The 22,890-nt window shown below is 47.5% G+C and overlaps 1 protein-coding gene across 1 annotated transcript in view; it reads right to left on the bottom strand.

Annotated features, from left to right (window-relative positions):
* The window catches only part of LOC129713865 (lethal(3)malignant brain tumor-like protein 2), a 48,238-nt gene extending 29,343 nt beyond the window's left edge, over positions 1 to 18,895 (bottom strand). The window contains exons 1-10 of the mRNA XM_055663219.1: positions 18,764 to 18,895; positions 16,354 to 16,597; positions 13,793 to 13,926; positions 12,079 to 12,202; positions 10,274 to 10,353; positions 9,171 to 9,288; positions 5,914 to 6,048; positions 4,590 to 4,678; positions 3,828 to 4,059; positions 406 to 482 (exon numbers count right to left, since the gene is read on the bottom strand). Coding sequence (XP_055519194.1) covers positions 406 to 482; positions 3,828 to 4,059; positions 4,590 to 4,678; positions 5,914 to 6,048; positions 9,171 to 9,288; positions 10,274 to 10,353; positions 12,079 to 12,202; positions 13,793 to 13,926; positions 16,354 to 16,579 — 1,215 coding nt within the window. The 5' untranslated portion in view covers positions 16,580 to 16,597; positions 18,764 to 18,895. The remainder of the gene's footprint in view (positions 1 to 405; positions 483 to 3,827; positions 4,060 to 4,589; positions 4,679 to 5,913; positions 6,049 to 9,170; positions 9,289 to 10,273; positions 10,354 to 12,078; positions 12,203 to 13,792; positions 13,927 to 16,353; positions 16,598 to 18,763) is intronic.
* Positions 18,896 to 22,890: the final 3,995 nt, after the last annotated feature.

Below are 22,890 nucleotides of genomic sequence, written 5' to 3'. Positions count from 1 at the left end.
GGCCGGTGTGGGCAAGTTGGGCCTGTTTCCACACTGTATCACTCTATGACTATCTGGGAAAGCTTAAAACACACAATCAACCAGTCAATGTTTGTAGAAAAACAAACACACTAACATTTCCTCATATTCCGCTCGGGCAGCTTGCAACCCACCCAATAGTATGAACATTGAATTCTCCAATTTCAGGTAACCTCCAACAACACTTCCCCTTCCCTTCCCCCTTGGTATCTTGGCTTGGTACATGTAAAACAAATCAAGTGAGATCAAATAGAACAAGTTGTCCTACAACTTTAGGCTGTGCACGCCATACGCAAGAAGAAGAACTGTCGACTTGCTACCCTGGACATTTAGTCTGAGGCAGCCACTCCCCTGGAATGAAATAAAATGCACTGTATCATCCGTTACCTTTTTGAAGAGGTGGGGTACAGCATCACAGTAGATCTTCCTATATGATGGGTATGTGTCTGCTTTGTGGCCCCCATCTGCAAAAGGAATGAGGACATTCTTTTATTTACTTTTTAATCCCTAAGTGGTCTTGCCCCGTCCTACCTATCTGAGCTTCTTCACCCTTATTCGCCCTCCCGCTCTCTCAGGTCAGATGATCAGCTGCTCCTGATTGAGCCAAAGACTAAGCGGAAGCTCAGAGGGGACCGTGCCTTTGCTGTGTCGGCTCCGAGATTGTGGAATGAATTGCCTCTGCACGTTAAACAGGCCCCTTCTCTAGCTGTTTTTAAGTCACTCCTGAAGACATATCTATTCTCCATGGCCTTTGTCGACCAGTGAGGTGTTGAATTGTTTATTAACTTTATTTGCTTGGTTTTTGCTGCATTGTTTGTACTCGTGTTTTATGTTTTTTTAATTTATTGTTTGGATTTTTGTATGTAATTTATGTGCCTCGTGTTAGTTGTATGTTCTGTTGTTCTGCCTGTTTTATGATGTCTTGCTTGTTTTCTTTTTTCTGTACAGCACTTTGGTCAGCTTTGGTTGTTTTAAAGGTGCTTAACAAATAAAGTTATTATTATTATTATTATTATTTTAGATTTTAGCTGGGCGGATCAGAAGACTGTAGATTTTTTAATCCATTTTATGAATCCCCTGCTCGTTTACCCTGCCTCACTTCAACTGGTAAATAATTCAAAGATGCCAATTTGTTGACTAGAGTCGTCTTATACAACTTGGAATTGCCGGCAACAGTGGGTTTGACGCCAATGAGCGTAGCTTGACATCTCCTGACGTAGGTCCCGTCATAGTCACTCCAGGGTCACGTGTGCGTTGTCAACGGTTATGACTTCGGGTTATTTTTCTCGTTGTTTATTTTTAATTTTATTGATTAGAAGTAAGTACAATACAGTGGTACCTTTCAACAGGTTCCCAAAATTATGTTAATCTCTGGAACTCTCTGCCACAGAGGGTAGTTGAGGCCACAGTTCATTGGCTATATTTAAGAGGGAGTTAGATGTGGCCCTTGTGGCTAAGGGGATCAGGGGTATGGAGAGAAGGCAGGTACGGGATACTGAGTTGGATGATCAGCCATGATCATATTGAATGGCGGTGCAGGCTCGAAGGGCTGAATGGCCTACTCCTGCACCTAATTTCTATGTTTCTATAATACATTCTCTGTTTTTTTTTTGTTTTTTTGTTTTTTTTTAAAGAGAGAGATAAGAAAGAAAGAGATAGTAAAGAATAGAGGAAAGTCTAGTGTGTGTGTGTGTGTGGGGAAAAAAAGAAAAGAAATAAGTAGGAAAGTGAAGCAGGAGGGAGATTATACACTCGCCACAAGGAGATGCTTTATTATACTCTTGATCATCTTTCACCCGTTTTTTTTCGTTGTTAAAGTACCGATTCTAATTTCAAATTTTATGTCGAAGGCGGGGTCCAGTCGCTGTTATTTCAGCGGCCTGCTACAACCATGACAGTCGCCAGCAGTCGCCTAAGAATAGCCCAAGTGGGACATGCCCATAATTGTACTGTATTGTATTGTATTCAAATGTATTGTCATTGTCTCAATTTGAGACAACGAAATGAATTTCCCTTACAGGCAGTATCATTAAAAAAAATCATAAAAAAATAAATAATACATAAATAATAAAACATTTAAAATAAAATTGAAATTGAATTAAAAAAAAGCACAAACACAGAAAGTCCACAACACAACATAACAGAAATGGCACCAAGGTGAGGGTGGCACCATAGTCCAGCCAGCCTCCCCTCCGTGTTCATCCGTGGTCGGGGCTGAAGCATTGATTAGATCACACCCAGGCTTTCTCTGCTCCACAAGATTCACAAGCTCACGGTGACTGTGACCAGATACGTGGCGATCTAACCTACTGCCTCGGTGAGGTCTGCTGCATTCCTTTACCGGGTTGCACGCAAAACAAAGAATTACACTGGACCTCAGTAATAGACAATAGGTGATGATCAGCCATGATCACATTGAATGGCGGTGCTGGCTCAAAGGGCTGAATGGCAGGAGTGGGCCATTTGGCCCTTCGAGCCAGCACCACCATTTAATGTGATCATGGCTGATCATCCCCAATCAGTAGCCTGTTCCTGCCTTCTCCCCATATCCCCTGACTCCGCTATTTTTCAGAGCCCTATCTAGCTCAATCTTGAAAGTGTCCAGAGAACCGGCCTCCACCGCCCTCTGAGGCGGAGAAGTACAATAAAGTTTAATTGAATCAAGACTCAATAAAGACTCCTCACACCCTTGTAACGGGCTGTTCGAACTACTTCCCTCCGGCAGATGTTACAAGGCCTTCTACGCCCGAACCTCCAGAACAGCTTCATTCCCAGAGCTATAGTGGCTCTGAACCGGCCCTGCTGAGTGCCCCCCACCCCCCCTGGACTGTCTCCCTCAGATGGTCATGCCGCACAGATACATCCGCACTTTAGTCTGTTTGAACTGTTTTGACTATTTCACTGTTCTTTTTATAATCCATGTTCTCGGGGTATCAATATCTAAATCTAAATGTTATTAGTTATTTATGTTCTGACATCGGATGGAAGCTGCATACCAAATCTCGTTGCACTTATGTGCAATGGCAATAAAAGATATTATTATTATTGAGGATTTAGAAACATAAAAATTAGGTGCAGGAGTAGGCCATTCGGCCCTTTGAGCCTGCACCACCATTCAATATGATCATGGCTCATCATCCAACTCAGTATCCCGTACCTGCCTTCTCTCCATACCCTCTGATCCCCTTAGCCACAAGGGCCACATCTAACTCCCTCTTAAATATAGCCAGTGAACTGTGGCCTCAACTACCCTCTGTGGCAGAGAGTTCAAGAGATTCACCACTCTCTGTGTGAAGGAATGGGTGACGTTTCGGGCCATTCACCTTTGTGCGATATTAGTATTTAAGGCATGTTCTGCCATTCAATGTGATCATGGCTGATCATCCCCAATCAGTACCCCGTTCCTGCCTTCTCCCCATATCCCCTGACTCCGCTATCTCTAAGAGCCCTATCTAGCTCACCCTTGAAAGTCTCCAGAGAACCGGCCTCCACCGCCCTCTGAGGCAGCGAATTTCACGGACTCACAACTCTTCGTGTGAAAAAGTGTTTCCTCGTCTCTGTTCTAAATGGCTTTCCCCTTATTCTTAAACTGTGACCCCTGGTTCTGGACTCCCCCAACATCGGGAACAATCTTCCTGCATCTAGCCTGTCCAACCCCTTAAGAATTTTGTAAGTTTCTATAAGATCCCCCCTCAATCTACTAAATTGTAGCGAGTACAAACCGAGTCTACCCAGTCTTTCTTCATATGAAAGTCCTGACATCCCAGGAATCATCCACCCTCATTTGCCGGGCATTCTCCAGTGCTCACCCCCGTGCCTTGCTTTGTGGCCCACTTTCCTGGACCACCCGACCGAGTGGATGAGCGGACTCCACATGTGGCACCAGAAGTCATCGTCCTCTTCACAGTCGTCGTACAGAAGCCGCAGGCGCCCGCCCACCACGCTGTCCACAATGGCTTTCCTCGTGCGTGAAATCTGTCCCTTGTCGACAACCTCCACCCTCATCCCCTGTCGGAATGTGTACTTCATGCTGTCCACCATCTGGGCAGAGAGGAAGAGAATAAGTTTCGGTTTCGGAAGAGAATCGGTTTTGACCAAAGGCATCAACTAAAAAGAGACACAAAATTGCTGGAGAAACTGCGGGTGCAGCAGCATCTATGGAGCGAAGGAAATAGGCGACGTTTCGGGCCGAAACCCTTCTTCAGACTCAGCTGCACCCGCTGAGTTTCTCCAGCAATTTTGTGTACCTCAAGTCAAGTCAAGTCAAGTCAAGTTTATTTGTCACATACACATACGAGATGTGCAGTGAAATGAAAGTGGCAATGCTCGCGGATTTTTTGTGCAAAAGACAAACAACAAAACAACCAAACAAATTATAAACACAATCATAACACACATATTCTTTTACATAATAAATAATAGAAGGAAAAACATTCTGTAGAGTTAGTCCCTGGTGAGGTAGGCGTTTACAGTCCGAATTGCCTCTGGGAAGAAACTCCTTCGATCTTCCAGCATCTGCAGTTCCTTCTTGAAAACTAAAAAGAGACCATCAGAATGGTTAATTCACATACCTTGTCGTGAAAGTCAACTGGGAGAGTCTTGGAACCAATTAGTCTCTTTAACAGATAGTCTTTCCAATCCGTGGTTCTGTTTTGCACAGCTGCAGGGAGGATATCACCAATTAATACAAAGCCACTTTACCATAGAATACTTTCCCATCAAGACCTGAACATATTGTAGATAGACACAAAAGCACAGGAGCAACTCAGCTGGTCAGACAACATCTCTAGAGAAAAAGAATAGATGACGTTTCGGGTTGGAACCCTTCTTCAGATTTAGAGGGGGGAGGAGAGGGAGGGAACTGGATGTAGTGAAAGGCCAGAACAAATCAGGGTCGCCAACAGATGACCAAGGAATGGTGGAGCCCATCTCAAGAGCCCGTCTGAAGAAGGGTTTCGGCCCGAAACGTTGCCTATTTCCTTCGCTCCATAGATGCTGCTGCACCCGCTGAGTTTCTCCAGCTTTTTTGTGTAACCTTCGATTCTCCAGCATCTGCAGTTCCCTCTTAAACAATGGTGGAGCCCATACTTGTGAAGTGTTTCATCATCTATAATATCAAGCTTTTCATTGTTCCTTGGAAAGATCAAACAATAGATAGTACTCTTTCCCTCACCACCCACCCTCTCCTAAGTAGTCGCTGTTCTACCAACCACCATATACTGAATGACCCACAGCCAGGACAGAAAGTTGACTTCCCTCCAATTCTCCCCTTCGGCCAGCCTCTAGGGCAGCACAGTGGCGCAGCGGTAGAGTCACTGCCTTACAGCGCCAGCCAGCCACCCACGACTACGGGTGGGGTCTGCTCGGGGTTTGTACTGTGACCGCGTGGGTTTTCTCCAGGTGCTCCGGTTTCCTCCAACACTCCAAAGACGTACAGGTGTGCAGGTTAATTGGCATCGGTACGGTGTAAAATTGTCCTGAGCATGTCGGAGAGTGTTAGCGTACAGGGTGATCACTGGCTGGCATGGAAACGTTGGGCCGAAGATACAATTTCCATGTTGTATCTATAAAGCGTAACGTTTATAAAGAGGCATGAAAACATCACTACTTCTCCCCATTTCTCTCTTATACCCCCACCATGCTGTACTAGTCATAAAGCGGGAACAAACCCTTCGGCCCAACTTGCCCATGCTAACCAAGATGCCCCATCTACGCCAGTCCCACCTGCCTGTGTTTCACCCATATCCCCCCAGATCTTCCCTATCCATGTACCTATCCAAACATCTTTTAGATGTTACTTGATCAAGTGGGAGGGGGGGTGGGGGGGGGGGTGGGGGGGAAGGGGGCACTGCGTCTCGCAGGGGGGGGGGGGAACGCAATATTCCAAGTACCTACCCTGAGGTGGCACAAGTGGTTTATCGAGTGTTGCACACCAGCCAATTGGGTGGACATCTGCATTCCCTAGATTATACCAAAAGTCTTGCTGCAAGTCATCTTCAAATCCCTCGTATCTCAGTAGTGCCTTGTAACCTGAAAGAAACATTATAAGTCAAGTCAAGTCAAGTTTATTTGTCACATACACATACGAGATGTGCAGTGAAATGAAAGTGGCAATACTCGCGGACGTTTGTGCAAAAGACAAACAACAAAACAACCAAACAAATTATAAACACAATCATAACACACATATTCTTATTCATAATAAATAATAGAAGGAAAAACGTTCTGTAGAGTTAGTCCCTGGTGAGAAAGGCGTTTACAGTCCGAATTGCCTCTGGGAAGAAACTCCTTCTCAACCTCTCCGTTCTCACTGCATGGCAACGGAGGCGTTTGCCTGACCGTAGCGGCTGGAACAGTCCGTTGCAGGGGTGGAAGAGGTCTCTCATGAATGCTTGTATGGTTTTATTTGCCGAAGAACAAAAATAACACACAATGCCGGGCCATTCACCAGGTCAGGCAGCTAACATCTCACCTTGAAAACCTTTCATCCGGGAAGATCATTGGCTCAAAGTTTAGTTTAGTTCATTGACACGTGTAACAAGGTACAGTGAAAAGCTTGCTTTGTTGGTGCATGTGGAAAGTCTGTAACGTTGATTACAACCAAGTGAGCAGATACAAGATAAAAGGGAATAACGTTTAGTGCAAGATGAGAGTCCAGGAAAGTGTGACTAAAGATTGTCTGGGGGTCTCCAATGAGGTAGATGGTAGGTCTGGACTGCTATCTAGCTGGTGATAGGAATGTCCAGTTGCCTGATAACAGCTGGGAAGAAACTGTCCCTGAATCTAGAGGTGTGTGTTTCCACACTCCTGTACCTCTTAACTGATTAATTTTCTGGATGAGAATCGTCCTCGACTATGTTTAGAGATACAGCAAGGAAACAGGCCCTTCAGCCCACCAGGTCCAGACCGACCATCGATCACCTGTTCACATTAGTTCTATGTTATCCCACTTTCTCATCCACCCCCGACATACGAGGGACAATTTATAGACTCCAATTAACCTGCAATTAACACATTTGTACTCCCTGGCTTTTGACCATGCCTGAGGCTTTGCTTCTGTTTGTGGTGTTTTTGATGTTTCTTTATTTTACATGTCTTTTCCTACTATTTCTTTTGATTGTTATTTTGGGTGTGTATTAACTATTTTGTCAATGATTAGTGATGTACAGCACTTTGTTGCAGCTATGTTTGTTTTTAAAGTGCTCTATAAATAAAATTATTATTATTATTATTATTATTACAAACCCACAAGTTTTTGGGGATGTGGGAGGATATGCTGAGATATTGAATCTCCCGCTCTGCTCACCAAAGGCAGAACAACGACTCGCTAAAGGGAAGCTGGACACCCCCCCCCCATCCTGCCCCTCACCATTATATCAGTGACCCCATGGAAAAAGAAGGGTCTCGACCCGAAACGTCACCCATTCCCTCGCTCCATAGATGCTGCCTCACCCGCTGAGTTTCTCCAGCATGGAAAAAGCTAAGCATGCAAGTTAGTTTATATTAAAGCACACACAACGTTTTTTTAATGACTTATTATTGTTTAAATTAAATGTTTAAATGTTTTTTTTCATTATTTACTATTGTTGTAAAAAAAAAAAATTTACTTGAATTCGCTTCAGATATCTGGCTAAGTCGTTCTATAATATAATAATAATAATAACTTTATTTATAAAGCGCTTTTAGACAACATCAGTTACCACAAAGTGCTGTACATGGGAAGTCAACAGAAAGTTATTACAAACTACTAAAACCATTAAGACGACAGGACTATAAAAACAGTAAAAATTAAAAGACATTAAAAGCACTAAAACAGGAACAATGTCTCAGCCAGTGTCGAAAGCCAGTGAATAAAAGTGAGTTTATAACTCGTGTTCTAAGGTGGCACAGTGGCACAGCTGGCTGAGCTACTGCCTCACAGCACCAGAGACCCGGGTTTGATCCTGACCGCGGGTGCTGTCTGTGTGGAGTGTGCACGTTCTCCCCGTGACGGTTTCCTCCGGGTGCTACGGTTTCCTCTCACATCCCAAGGACGTGCGGGTTTGTAGGTTAATTGGGCCACTGTAAAATTGCCCTGAGTATGTGTGGAGGGGATCTCTTTTTCTTGCCAATGAAACATAAACCAAAGGAATAGTTAGATCTCAAGCCGGGGGTTGAGCAGCCAGGTTGTTGCCTCTGTTGGCATCAATGAAGGAGCGGATGAGAAAGTGGAATAACATAGGACTAGTGTGAACAGATGATCAATAGTGAGTGTGAACTCTGTGGGACATAGGGGCTGTTTCTATGCTGTATCTCGAAACTAAACTCAAAGGCCATATAGTATCGAAACAGGCCCTTCGGCCCAAGTTACCCATGCTGACCAACATGCCCCATCTGCACTAGTCTACGTATGGGTTTGGCCCATATTCCTCCAACCCTTTCCTATCCATGTATGTGTCAAAATGTCTTTTAAATATTGTTATAAACCTGCCTCAATCACCTCCTCTGGGAGTTCGTTCTATATATCCACTGCTTTGTGTGAAAAGATTGTCCCCAAGTTTCCTTTCACATCTCGCCCCTCTCATCTTAAACCTAATTCCTCTTGTTCTCGATTCCCCTACTCACAGTATGAGAGTCTGTGCATCTACCCTGTCTATTCACCTCGTGGTCTTATACACCACCATAAGATCACCCCTCATCCTCCTGTGCGCCAATAAATAAAGTCCTAGCCGACCCAATATATCTCCCTATAACTCAGGTCCTGGCAACATTTCTGTAAATCTTCTCTGCACTCTTTCCAGCAACAACACTATTCCCTTAGCAGGGTGAACGAAACTGAACACGGCACTCAAAATGTGGCCTGACCAACATCCTGTACAACTCTAACTTAACATCCCAACTGGAGTCCTTATCAACGGACCAAACACAATCGCCTCAAAGCAACGGAGACACATCAGTTATGAGGCAGTGTCCCGATCGAAATTGTTGCCATTGTTATGAGGAAGGGTCCCAACCTGAAACGTCGCCTGTCCATTCCTTCCACAGATGCAGCCTGACCCGCTGCGTTCCTCCAGCACTTTGACCAATTTTATGGAGCTGGTGGATTTTGATGACAGTGCTTTGAGCTGGAGAATCCAGTGGAATTCCAAGCAAGAACAAGACAAGGGACCTACCTGCTAATTTGATGACTGAGGCTATCCAGTAGACCTTGTTAGGAAGATTACAGTTATGATTCAATATTTCCACTTTCATGCCTTCTGTAACATCTTCCCACTGGTCATATAGTGGAACCTAAATGAGAAAAACCAGGGATTGCATTAGTCCACATCTCTCGGCTTTTTACGAGATGAGACTTGACTGAATTACATTCATTTCGTTCACTTCTGAAGATCATGAATTTAAATACTGCTTTAGGTGAGCAGATAATCGAGGCGTGTGGTGTGTGTGTGTGTGTGTGTGTGTGTGTGTGTGTGTGTGTGTGTGTGTGTGTGTGTGTGTGTGTGTGTGTGTGTGTGTGTGTGTGTGTGTGTGTGTGTGTGTATGTGTGCGTGTGCGTGTGTGTGTGCGTCTCTTCATTCCCGCAACAACGAGGTCGACTCTTCAGTGAAGTAGCGCAATTTTTTCCAGATTAGTTTAGAGATACAGCGCGGAAACAGGTCCTCTGGCCCACCGAGTCCACACTGGCCAGCGATGCCCATACACTAGTTTGTAGGTTAATTGGCTTGGTAAATGTAAAAATTGTCGTTTTGCACTTGTTTACGTGTTCTGTGGTGTTGCTGCAAGTAAGAATTTCATTGTTCTATCTGGGACATTTGACAATATCACATTCTTGACCTCAGACACCAACCAATTGGTCAGGAACTGGCGGAGAATGGAAAGAACTGGGGGTGGGGGGGGGGCACCTTTAACGAAGATAACTTTTTAAGGGCCTATCCCACCAACATGCGACTCCATGCGGCAAGCGCAACCTAACGTGGTCGCTTGAGCCGTACGGCCTCGCGGGGCCGGTCCCACTTCGATCGCCGGAGCCGTATGGAGTTGTGGTCCCGACATCACGCGGGGCTCCGAAAAACTGACCGTGTTCAAAAATTCAGCGCGGCAACGGCCCGCAGCCGCCTCGACGCCGTACGTCACGCGCAAACTTCCCGCGGACTTCGCTCGAACTTCATGTCGCTCACTCGACCTCCGCGCGGCCCCCGCTTCCGGTTTGGTCGCGCTTGCCGCATGCAGGTCGCATGCTCATGGGACAGGCCCTTAACATGCCACAGCTACTCACATGTTTAAAGCAGCCAACAGAGGCAGCTTTGCTGTTCTGTTCTTCAATATATTTCCCCCATTCAAACCCTTGGGCAGCATCTTGAAAGAAATAAACAGTGATTAGAAGAAACAAGAGGTCTGAAAATCTTAGGTAGACAACAATGCTGGAGAAACTCAGCGGGTGCAGCAACATCTATGGAGCGAAGGAAATAGGTGACGTTTCGGGTCGAAACCCTTCTTCAGATCTGAAAATCTTGTTGTTTTTGAAGGCCCAAAAAAAAAAAAACTGCAGATGCTGGAAATCAGAAACAGATTGGGTCTGTGGGAAGAGGAACAGAGATGATAAGTGAAATGACACTGAAATAATTTCAATTCCGAGACTTTTCATTGAATAAAGCATCTCGGACCAACCGGAACCCTTCACGGTTTTACTTTTCCACAGATGCTGACGGAACTGCTGTGTGTTTCCAGCATTTTCTGTTTTTAAACCAGATGATTGGGCTCAATCCCAATTGAACTTGAGCTTTAAATAATAGATTGGTGCTGGACACAAAATGCTGGAGTAACACAGCCTCGCCTACAACCTGTCTGTCCTTTATTGTTATTTTTTTAGTGTGGCTTAAAAAGTATGTGTGTAATGTTTCTCTGGTTTGTATTATGTGGGGATGCGGGGGGATGCGGGGGGTGGGGGGGGATGTGGGGGGGGGGGGGGGGGGAGAGAGAAACTTTTTTTCAATCTCTTACCTTCCTTGCCGGAGCTGCAATTTTTTTCTGGATCGTATATCTGGCGGCCTTGCTCGAGACCGACTCCGAGCCCCACTGTGGGGCCGTGGACCTATCATCTGAGCCTGCGATCCCGTGCCTGGCATCAACGCTCCAACCGCGGCAACGGAATTCAACATGGAGGAGCTCGCAGCCTTGGGTGGAAACTGACATCGGGAAGCCCCAAGCCTCAGGAGGTTCGACCAGCCCCGACTTGGGAGTCCGATCGCCCGGCGCTGGGGAGCAGAGACCCCCCCCCCCCCCCCACCCGATACGGGAGCTTGATCATTCCCTATGCGGAGGGTTCAACCGCCGGTTGCGGGAGCCAAGATCGTCCCGACAACAGAAGATTCGAGTGCCCCGACCGCGGGAGAACAAAGAAGGGAACAGGATCACAGTGAGGAATGTGGGGGGACGTTCATGTTAAAAATGTATTTAGGTGTCTTGCTGCTCTTTATTGGTACGTCTGAATGTCAAGCTGAATTTCACTGGAGCTTAATTGGCACATGTGGCAATAAACAAACCTTGAAAACTTGAATCTCTGGAGAGAAGGAATGGGTGACGTTTCTGGTCGAGACCCTTCTTCATATTAATGGATTGATGCAACACGTGAGTTACTGGTCTCCTGCGAGTTTCTTAGCATGCCATTAACAGTAATTATCATCAAGGGCCGTGCCCTCTGCTCGCTGCAAGCACATGTTGTACAGAAGCCTGAAGCCCCACAACACCAGGCTCACAAACAGTTACTTTCCTACAACCGTCACTTTTCTTAAATAAGTGTAAGAAGGAACTGCAGGTGCAGGTTTAAACCAAAGATAGACACGCAAAATGCTGGAGTGGAGTTACTCAGCGGGTCAGGCAGCATCTCTGGTGGGAAGGAATGGGTGACGTTTCGGGTCATAGGGAGGGTCACCCATTCCTTCTCACCAGAGATGCTGCCTGCCCCCCTGAGTAACTCCAGGTTCTTAAATAAACTCCACAGTCCGACCTCAGAAACAGAGCACTATCTCCTGCACTAGCCTGGCTTGGCTTTCCCAATTGCGTTTTGCTCCAATGTCTTACCAGAACCGGCTTTCTGACTGCTGTTCGTCGTCGCCTCACCAGAGTGATATTGGAGAAACTTGCCCAGTTTGGATGCCCACGCAGCTTTGTTCAACACTTTGGCTTTCTTTGTCGGTGGCTTCCCCTGTGTAGCAACAAGAAAGCAATTGTTACATGAACAGAAACTGATGAGATGATCAGTCGGTCAGGGGGAGCGAGAGGGGGAGAGGGGGGGGGGGGGGGGGAGAGAGAGGGGGGGGGGAGAGAGAGAGGGGGGGGAGAGATATATAGAGGGGGGAGAGAGAGGGGGAGGGGAGAGAGGGGGGAGGGGGGGGGGAGGGGGAGGGAGGGGGGGAGGGGGGAGGGGGGGGGGGGGGGGGGGGGGGGGGGGGGGGGGGGGGGGGGGGGGGGGGGGGGGAGGAGGGGGGGGGGGGAGGGGGGGAGGGGGGGAGGGGGGGGGGGGGGGGGGGGGGGAGGAGGGGGGGGGGGGGGGGGGGGGGGGGGGGGGGGGGGGAGGGGGGGGGGGGGGGGGGGGGGGGGGGGGGAGAGGGGGGGGGGGGGGGGAGGGGGGGAGAGAGGGGGGGGGGGGAGGGGGGGAGGGGGGGGGGGAGAGGGGGGGGGGGGGGGGGGGGGGAGAGGGGGGGGGAGGGGGGGGGGGGGGAGAGGGGGGGAGAGAGGGGGGGGGGGGGGGGGTGGGGGGGGGAGGAGAGGGGGAGGGGGGGGAGAGGGGGGGGGGGAGAGGGGGGGGGGGAGGGGGGGGAGGGGGGGGAGGGGGAGGGGGGGAGGGGGGGGGGGGAGAGGGGGGGGGGGGGAGGGGAGGAGAGGGGAGGGGAGGGGAGAGGGGAGAGGGGGGGGGGAGAGGGGAGGAGGGGGGAGAGGGGAGGGGGGGGGAGGGGAGGGGGGGAGAGGGGAGGGGGGGAGGGGGAGAGAGGAGGGAGGGGGGAGAGAGGGGGAAGGGGGGGGGGAGAGAGGGGGGGGAGAGAGGGGGGGGGAGAGGGGGTGGGAGGGATAGGGAGAGGGGTGGAAGGGGAGAGGGGGGGGGAGAGGGGGAGAGGGGAGAGAGGGGGAGGAGCTGGAGAGAGAGAAGGGGAGAGAGAGGGGGGGAGAGAGGGGGGAGAGAGAGGGAGGGGGAGAGGGGGGGGGGAGTGGGGGGAGAGAGGGGGAGAGGGAGGGGGGGGGGGGGAGAGAGAGAGGGAGAGAGGGAGAGGGAGAGAGGAGTGGGGGAGGGAGAGGGGGGGGGGGGAGAGAGGGGGGGGGAGAGGGGGAGAAGGGGATAGTGAGAGAGGGGGGGGAGGGAGAGAGGGGGCGGGAGAGGGGGAGAACCAAAAAATCCCCGAGGAAACCCACACTGGTCATGGGGAGAATGTACAAACTACGTATAGATAGTACCCGTAGTCAGGATCGAACCCTTGTCTCTGGCGCTGTAAGGCAGCAACACTACCGCTGCGCCACCGTACTGCCCCCTGCAGATAAGGGGTGTCAGGGGTTATGGGGAGAAGGCAGGAGAATGGGGTTAGGAGGTAGAGACAGCTCAGCCATGATTGAATGGCAGAGTAGACTCGATGGGCCGACTGGCCTAATTCTGCTCCTATTACTTGTGATCTGCAGATCCTCATTTCAAACTGCGACCTAATGCAGCCAAGTCGCACAGCACACCAGGAAGAAGCATGCGACAGCTATAGGGTTTGGCTCAGAACATCGCACGGTGACGGGCCAAGCGGCAAGGATGACCCACCTGCAACCGAGCCAGGATGCTGGCTTTCTTCGAGTTGGAGGAGTAACTCCGAGAACAAGAGACGCTGCAGAACCTCTTGGTTTTGGAGAAGAAGGTTTCCCTGACCCCTTTAATGCCGCACATCTCACATGTAGCTTCAAGGAAAAAACAGAAAAGCACAAGATTTGTGATTTGTTTTTTATTTTTATAAAAACAGCAGAACTGTAGCAGTTTAAAATCCAATCCCAGCCTAACACATCCATGCCGACAAAGTCGTCTAACAGAGCTAGACCTACTTGTCTACACTTGGCCCACTTCCCTCTGAACCTTTCCTATCAAAGATTGTTAAGGGTTTGGACAAGCTGGAGGCAGGAAACATGTTCCCGATGTTGGGGGAGTCCAGAACCGGGGGCCACACACAGTTTAAGAATGAAGAGTAAGCCATTTAGAACGGAGACGATGAAACACTTTTTCTCAAAATGCAGAGAGTGGTGAGTCTGTGGAATTCTCTGCCTCGGAGGGCGGTGGAGGCCGGTTCTCTGGATACTTTCAAGAGAGAGCTAGATAGGGCTCTTAAAGATAGCGGAGTCAGGGGATATGGGGAGAAGGCAGGAACGGGGTACTGATTGGGGATGATCAGCCATGATCACATTGAATGGCGGTGCTGGCTCGAAGGGTCGAATGGTCTACTCCTGCAACTATTGTCTATTGTCTATCTATGTATCTGTCCAAGTGTCTTTAAATGCTGTATTTATATTCACCTCTACCCTTCCTAGTTATGTACACACGCGCACACATGTACTTGCACACATACAGCTAGCTGCAACACACATCCTGAAAAGATGCATAGTCAATAGTAGCGGTGAAATCTGCAGGGCTACAGGACAAGAGCAGAGGGCTGTGACTTTTGCCGCTTGATGTATTATTGGCCAGGTTTGCCTTCTGACAATCTTTTTTTTTCCCCCATAAAGAAAAAAAAAAAAAATCACTTTTTGGACACAAAGTGTTGGAGTAACTCAGCAGGTCAGGCAGCAGCCCTGGAGAACATGGAATAGGTGACGTTTCAGGTTGAGACCCTTTTTCAGACTGAGAGTTATGAGGGAGGGAAACTAGAGATACGAGAAGGCACAAAGAGCAAAAGAACAAATCACAGCCACCAACGATGACCAAGGGTGGAGCCCACAATGGTCTGTTGTTGGTGATAATGAGTGGATACAAACAGTGGAAACTAAGCGGGCCGATAATGCTGGGGGATGTAGTATGTGGGACAGGGGGGGCGGGAGCTGGGTGGGATGCCAAAGATAAGAAAGGCAGAGATCAGGTTGGAACAAATAAACATAGAAAGATAGAAATTAGGTGCAAGTAGGCCATTCGGAAGGGATTCAATATCAGATCTCCAACATTCCGTAGCTGCATTCATCCATACCCCCTGACGTACGGGTTTACTTTAAAATATTATCAACTACCCCCTGTCAGAGACGTGTCACCACTCGAGGTACAGTTCTTCTCATCTCGGTTTTGAAAAGGATTTTTATATTGCTGTGACCCCTTGTCCTACCCAGTCACATCCTGCATCTAGCCTGTCCATACCCCTTAAGAATTTTGTAAGCAAGCCGTCAATCTTAGTGTTCTAGAGAGGTGGGAGATTCCAGTCTTTCTTTAAGACAGTCCTGACATCCCAGGAATCCGTCTGGTACGGGTTTAGTTTAAGTATTTTGTCACGTGTACCGAGGGTACAATGCAAACATTTTTTATGCGTGTACCACAATCAAATACATGAACAAGCCGTTGTCCTACAACTTTATGGTTCCGTCCTGTTTTCGACAAATGCACCGTCATACAATCAAATAGAAGACAAATCCACAGTGTATGCAAAAAGACTGTACAGACAGTATTTATTTGCAAGATAAATTCCGATAAAAGATAGTTCAAAGGTCTCCAATGAGGTAGATGGGAGGTTAGGACCGCACGCTAGCTGGTAAGAGGACCGTTCAGTTAAGGGTATATATATACACACACACACACAACCTAAAAATGCAAAACTACCTATTCCATATTTTCCCCTCAAAAATCAGCTTCTCTTCCCCACTATTTCTCTCTTTTTTTTATATACCGCTACACGTTTTTTCTACTCTCTTTCTTATTTCTCTCTTTAAAAAAGAAATTGAGTTGTACAGAGAATGTATCGTGTTAACATATATATTTGGCACCTGAGAAATGGTACCACTGTATTGTACTTACTTCTAATAAATAAATTTAAAAAAGAATAAGAAATGATAAGAATCGAAAATTAAAAACCAGCTGAAATAATTTTTTTTTAAAAACAGCTCAGCTCCCAACATTCAACTCATATCAGACATTCACAAGTATACAGCGCCGTTAAACAATAGGTGTAAAAAGGAACAGCAGATGCTGGATCATACCAAAGATAGGCACAAAACGCTGGAGTAACTCAGCGGGACAGGCAGCATCCCTGGAGAGTAGGAATGGGTGACAGTTCGGGTTGAGACCCTTCTTGGGGCTGCCAGTCCCGCTGAGTTACTCCAGCTTTGTGTGTCTGTCTTCGCCATTAAAATATATACCCAGTCCTGGAATGTCATTCATGGATGAATCCTCATCATTGTTTGTCATTCCCGATATCGATCCCGACTCCAATTCCTGCTGCTGAACCCTCTCCTCCTCTTCCGAGCTCTCGTTACTCGATTCACCAGTGCTGAAGTTCCAATCACTGCAGCTCTCATGTGCTTCCGGACTGTCGGAGCCATCGAATAGTCTGTAGTCTTCATCAGCGTCATCTGCATAGGCCATTCTTGTAGCGTTCTGCAGCTGTAACAACAATGGGGGCACAGGCAACATAGAAAATAGGTGTGGGATTACGAGATTCGGCCTCTCGAGCCATTCAATATGATCACATGACTGATCATCCAAAATCACTACGCCTTTCAAGCTTCCTCCCCATACCCCTTGATTCTGTTAGCCCCAAGAGGTGTATCTAACTATCTCATGAAAACATCCAGTGCATTGGCCTCCACTGTCTTCTGTGGCAGAGAATTCCACCGATTCACAACTCTCTGGGTGAAAACGTTTTTCATCATCTCAGCCCAGGATCTCAACTGATGGAAGGCTCTGGGTCTGCTTTTGGCCATTTGTGACCCAGGACTAACATAGAGTTTCTCGAGAGTCTCTGGGGGAGAGATGTGTGGGAGGGGAGTATTGGCTGGCCCTTCCTATGGGGGATGGCAGAGAACATGTTACAGGAAATACCCGGGGGAGTGGGGCTGACGGGAATGCATAGGTTGAGGGGCTGAATGGTCCATTTCTATATCACAGTCATAGAGTGATACGGCGTGGAAACAGGCCCTTCAGTCCAACTTGCCCACACCAGCCAACATGTCCCACAGACCCACGTTTGGCCCCTAACCCTCCAAACCTGTCCTATCCATGTACCTGTCTAAATGTTCCTTAAACGTTGCGATAGTACCAGCCTCAACTGCCTCTTCTGGCAGCTCGTTCCAAACACCCACCACCCTTTGCTTGAAAAACGTACCCCTCAGATTCTTATTAAATCTTTCCCCATGCAGTGGAAGGTAAGATTATAAGGACTGCAATAGTCCCTGTTTGTGGCATGTGTTGACAATGGGGCATTGTCTTCCAAAGATGCGATCAGGCAAATTGTTAACCAGTGTGTGGGCAGCTTCAAATCATACGTGATTGCAGTAAGCCATTCCGCCCATTGTATGACCCATCAAACAGCAAGGGAGACACACAGCCCTACAGATGCTGGTTTACAATTAAAAATAAAACAAAGTGCTGGAGTAACTCAGCAGGTCAGGCAGCATCACTGGAGAAAAATGATAGGTTGCATGTTTCAGGTCAGGACCCTTCAGAGTCTGAAGAAGGGCCTCGACCCAAAATATCACCCAAGATTGGCACAAAAAGCTGGAGTAACTCAGCGGGTCAGGCAGCATCTCTGGAGAGAAGGAATAGGTGATGTTTCAGGTTGAGACCTTTCTTCAGACTGAAGGATCCTGACCTGAAACATGCAACCTGCCATTTTTCTCAACCCAAGACGTCACCTATTCCTTTCCTCCAGAGATGCTGTCTGACCCTCTGAGTTACTCCAGCACTTTGTGTCTATCTTCGCTTTAAACCAGCATCTGCAGTTCCTTCCCACACCTAAACGTCACCTGTTCCTTTTCTCCAGAGATGCTGTCTGACCCTCTGAGTTACTCCAGCACTTTGTGGCTATCTTCGCTTTAAACCAGCATCTGCAGTTCCTTCCCGCACCGAAACATCACCTATTCCTTTTCTCCAGAGATGCTGTCTGACCTGCTGAGTTACTCCAGCACTTTGTGTCTATCAGCTGGACAAATAAGTGTTTAAGAAGGAACTGCAGATGCTGGAAAATCGAAGGTAGACAAAAAGTGCTGGAGAAACTCAGCGGGTGCAGCAGCATCTATGGAGTGAAGGAAATAGGCAACATTTCGGGCCAAAACCCTTCTTCAGACAAATAAATTATTTCTTGTAAAATTACTTTTAGTTCATTAAGCAGGGGATTGCACAAAGTTTTAAAAAAACGCCTCACTATGTGTTAACATTGTTACAGTAAAGATCACCTCCAGGTTTCTGGACACAACTCTGGTGCTTCAGAAGTAATACATAAAACAGCCTCTGTTACTCGAGCTTTTTGTGTCTATCTTAGTAACAATAACACCTCCTTTAACACCAACCAACTCTCACTTCATGCACCTCTTTGCAACAATGTCATCCCTTTTTACGTCCGAAGTACAATCTGGATACAAACTAACTTATAAGCAAAGCATTGAAAATATATTATAAACACAATCCAAGAGTTAAAGGAACAAAACAAGGTGCTTCATTGTGAGAGGCAAAGCAGCGAATCCTCACTCGATTTGCAGCTCATATCAGATGCAAAATGTTTTTTTTTTTGCAATTTATTTTAGCCTTTTATTTAAAAAAAACTCACAATACCTCTCAGCTGCTGCTCAGTTCCAGCAGAACTTGACTATGGAACCAAGATCACACTACACACACCGCGGCCATCTTGGGAAGCTCAGCACCTGGTTATAAAACATCTCCTTACTGGACGGGGCACCATCCTCCTCAACCAATGGGCACTGCTCCTATTGACTAGGTGGCACGTTGGCGAAGGACTCTGGGAGATGTAGTCCAATTGTGAAGCATTATTGCTGAAGATAGAGACTAAGGCAGGGTGGGTGATTGCAACCTTCATGTTGTCCGCCCAGTTTCGACGAATGCAATCAACCCGGCGTGCACAATCAAATAGAACAAGTTGTCTACCAACTTTAGGCTGTGCACGCCGTATGCAAGAAGAAGAAGCAGACTAAGGTTACACAAAAAGGCTGGAGAAACTCAGCGGGTGCAGCAGCATCTATGGAGCGTAGCTCCATAGATGCTGCTGCACCCGCTGAGTTTCTCCAGCCTTTTTGTGTAACCTTCGATTCTCCAGCATCTGCAGTTCCCTCTTAAACAAGAAGCAGACTAATCCCCCTGTCCCACTTAGGAAACCTGAACGGAAACCTCCTGGAGACTTTGCGCCCCACCCAAGGTTTCCGTGCGGTTGCCAGAGGTTTTTGTCAGTCTCCCTACCTGCTTCCACTACCTGCAACCTCCGGCAACCACCTGCAACCTCCGGGAACCGCACGGAAACCTTGGGTGGGGCGCAAAGTCTCCAGAGGTTTCCGTTCAGGTTTCCTAAGTGGGACAGGGGCATAAGGCGTCAAGGAATGAGTGATCCAGAGATTCTAGACAGGTGCATGGATAGGACAGATTTGGAGGGATATGGACCAAGCGCAGGCAGGTGGGACTAATGTAACTGGGACATACATGTTGGCCGGTGTGGGAAATTTGAGCCGAAGGGCCTGTTTCCACACTGTATCACTCTATGTGTGTATATTTATATTATGGTATATGGACACGCTGATCTGTTTTGTAGTAAATGCCTACTATGTTCTGTGTGCTGAAGCAAAGCAAGAATTTCATTGTCCTATCAGGGACACATGACAATAAATTAACTTGAACATTTGAGTCTATGCTGCCTGTCCCGCTGAGTTACTCCAGCATTTTGTGTCTATCTTCGGTTTAAACCAGCATCTGCAGTTCCTTCCTACAACTAAAGAGTCAAGAGTGTTTTATTGCCATGTGTCCCAAGCTTTACACTGTACCTCGGTACACGTGACAATAAATTAAACTGAACCGAGACAAAACAATGAAATTCTTACTTTCACAAAAGTCACGAAATGTTGGAGTAGCTCAGCGGGTCAGGCAGCATCCATGCATAAAAGGAATAGATGATGTTTCGGGTTGAGACCCTTCCTCAGACTGAGAGTCAGGGGAGAGGGAAAGTAGAGGCATTAAAAGGTGCAAAGAACAAATGAATGAAATGTGTATCTCCGAAATAATAACCCGGAGATCTCGGAGAAAAACCCATGCAGGTCACAGCGAGGACACACAAACTCCGTACAGACAGCACCCGTAGTCAGGATCGAACCAGGGTTTCTGGCGCTGTGAGGCAGCAACTCTACCTGAATCTCCTTAAACTTCTAAGAAAGTAGCAGTGCTGGTAGACAATAGACAACAGGTGCAGGAGTAGGCCATTTGGCCCTTTGAGCCAGCACCGCCATTCAATGTGATCATGGCTGATCATCCCCAATCAGGATCCCGTTCCTGCCTTCTCCCCATATCCCCTGACTCCGCTATTTTTAAGAGCCCTATCCAGCTCTCTCTTGAAAGCATCCAGAGAATCTCGCTCTTCAAGGGAGATGCTAAATGCATTTCGTTGTCTCTGTACTGTACACTGACAATGACAATTAAAATTGAATCTGAATCTGAATCTGAATCTGAGAACTTGCCTCCACCTTGATCTTATTGAACAATCAAAAGAGATGCAGTAACTTCCACTTTTGCTGCAGATTCACCAAAGGGACCTGACCACGAAAAGTCACCTATCCATGTTCTCCAGAGTTGCTGCCTGACCTGCTGACTTACTCCAGCACTTTGTATGTGTGTTTTTCTTTTTTTGTCACCAGCAGGGGGTGCCGTGAGCCTGGGAATCAAGTGGAAAATCAAAGACAGACCCAAAAGGCTGGAGTAACTCAGCGGGTCAGGCAGCATCTCTGGAGAGAAGGAATAGGTGACGTTTCGGGTCGAGACCCTTCTTCAGACTGAGAGTCAGAGGAAAAGGGAATGAGAGACATAGACGGCACTTAGGAGAAATTAATGGAAGATATGCAATAAGAGCCAGTTTCGAAGAGCCAGTCAAAATACCCAATGACTTGTCCTTCACACCCATCTGTAGCACCGAATCCCACTGATTCACCACCCTCTGGCTAAAGAAATTGCTCCTCATCCCCATTCTAGTGCAGGCTGTGGAGATTCATTTAATACATCATGGACATCATGGCTCGACATAAAAAGCTGGAGTAACTCAGCGGGACAGGCAGCATCTCTGGAGAGAAGGAATGGGTGACAATGGAATGCTGCCAGTCCCGCTGAGTTACTCCAGCATTTTTTGTCTATCTTTGGTTTAAATCAGCATCTGCAGTTCCATCCTACACATGGACATCATGGCATCACGAGAAGGAATTTGTTTAGTCAGAGGGTGGTGAATTTGTGGAATTCGTTGCCACAGAAGGCTGTGGAGGCCAAGTCAATGTATAATTTTAAGGTGGAGATTGACAGATTCTTGATTAGTAACAGTGTTACATAGAAACATAGAAATTAGGTGCAGGAGTAGGCCATTCGGCCCTTCGAGCCTGCACCGCCATTCAATATGATCATGGCTGATCATCCAACTCAGTGTCCCGTACCTGCCTTCTCTCCATACCCCCTGATCCCCTTAGCCACAAGGGCCACATCTAACTCCCTCTTAAATATAGCCAATGAACTGGCCTCAACTACCCTCTGTGGCAGAGAGTTCCAGAAATTCACCACTCTCTGTGTGAGAAAAGTTCTTCTCATCTCGTGTTGGGGGGTTATGGGGAGAAGGCAGGAGAATAGGGTTGAGTGGGAAAGATAGACCAGCCATGATTGAATGGCGGAGTAGACTTGATGGGCCGAATGGCCTAATTCTGGTCCTATCACTTATGGACATGGATTATTTCTGACGTACTATGTTCTATGTAGAAGCACTGCAGCACAGGCAGCCTGTGGGGACCAGCCAGTAGAGGGCGATAAGTGGCTGGGAATTGCACGGAGACTGGAACATGGAAGGATTTAGTTACTTGTTCAAGAAGGAACTGCAGATGCTGTAAAATCGAAGCTAGACAAAAATGCTGGAGAAACTCAGCGGTTGCGGCAGCAACTATGGAGCGAAGGAAATAGGCAACGTTTCGGGCCGAAACCCTTCTTCAGTTACGTTTAGTAAGAGCAAGCCAACCATTGGGGAGATGTCTTAAAACAAGCGCTTGCATGGGAGCGTGGAACCGGTGATGCGTTGGGCAATTTTCACCAACCTCTGCAATGCCTTCCGGTCGGAGACAGAGCAGTTGCCATACCATATTAATTTATAAAATGAACTTTGAACAAATCAAGCATTCATTAGGAGATAGACACTAAATGCTGGATTAACTCTAATCTAAAACACTAATCTAAAACAGACAGCACCTCTGGAGAGAAGGAATGGGTGACGTTTCGGGTCGAGACCCTTCTTCAGACTCAGAGTCTGAAGCCTGACGAAGGGTCTCAATCCGAAACGTCACCCATTCCTTCTCTTCAGAGATGCTGTCTGTCCCGCTAAGTTATCCCAGAATTTTGTGTCTATCTTCGGTGTAAACCAGCATCTGCAGTTCGTTCCTGAACGAGCCCTCATTAGAAGGTACACAAAAATGCTAGAGAAACTCAGCGGGTGCAGCAGCATCTATGGAGTGAAGGAAATAGGCAACGTTTCGGGCCAAAGCCCTCATTAGATTTCTGTAACTGCTTTGTTGATCTTAACTGCCTCGTTGTTCTATTTCGGTGCTTCCTTCCATAAATTCATTGTGCAACCTGTCACGAAATACCAGGCAGTATTATTCACTTAAACTGTTTTGTTTTGTTTAGAAGTGCCGTGCGTGCGTTAGTAATAGGATCTAAGGACC

The sequence above is a fragment of the Leucoraja erinacea genome, chromosome 37, assembly GCF_028641065.1.
Source record: "Leucoraja erinacea ecotype New England chromosome 37, Leri_hhj_1, whole genome shotgun sequence".
Classification (NCBI taxonomy): Eukaryota; Metazoa; Chordata; class Chondrichthyes; order Rajiformes; family Rajidae; genus Leucoraja; species Leucoraja erinaceus.
This window is presented reverse-complemented; position numbering and strand designations above follow the sequence as displayed.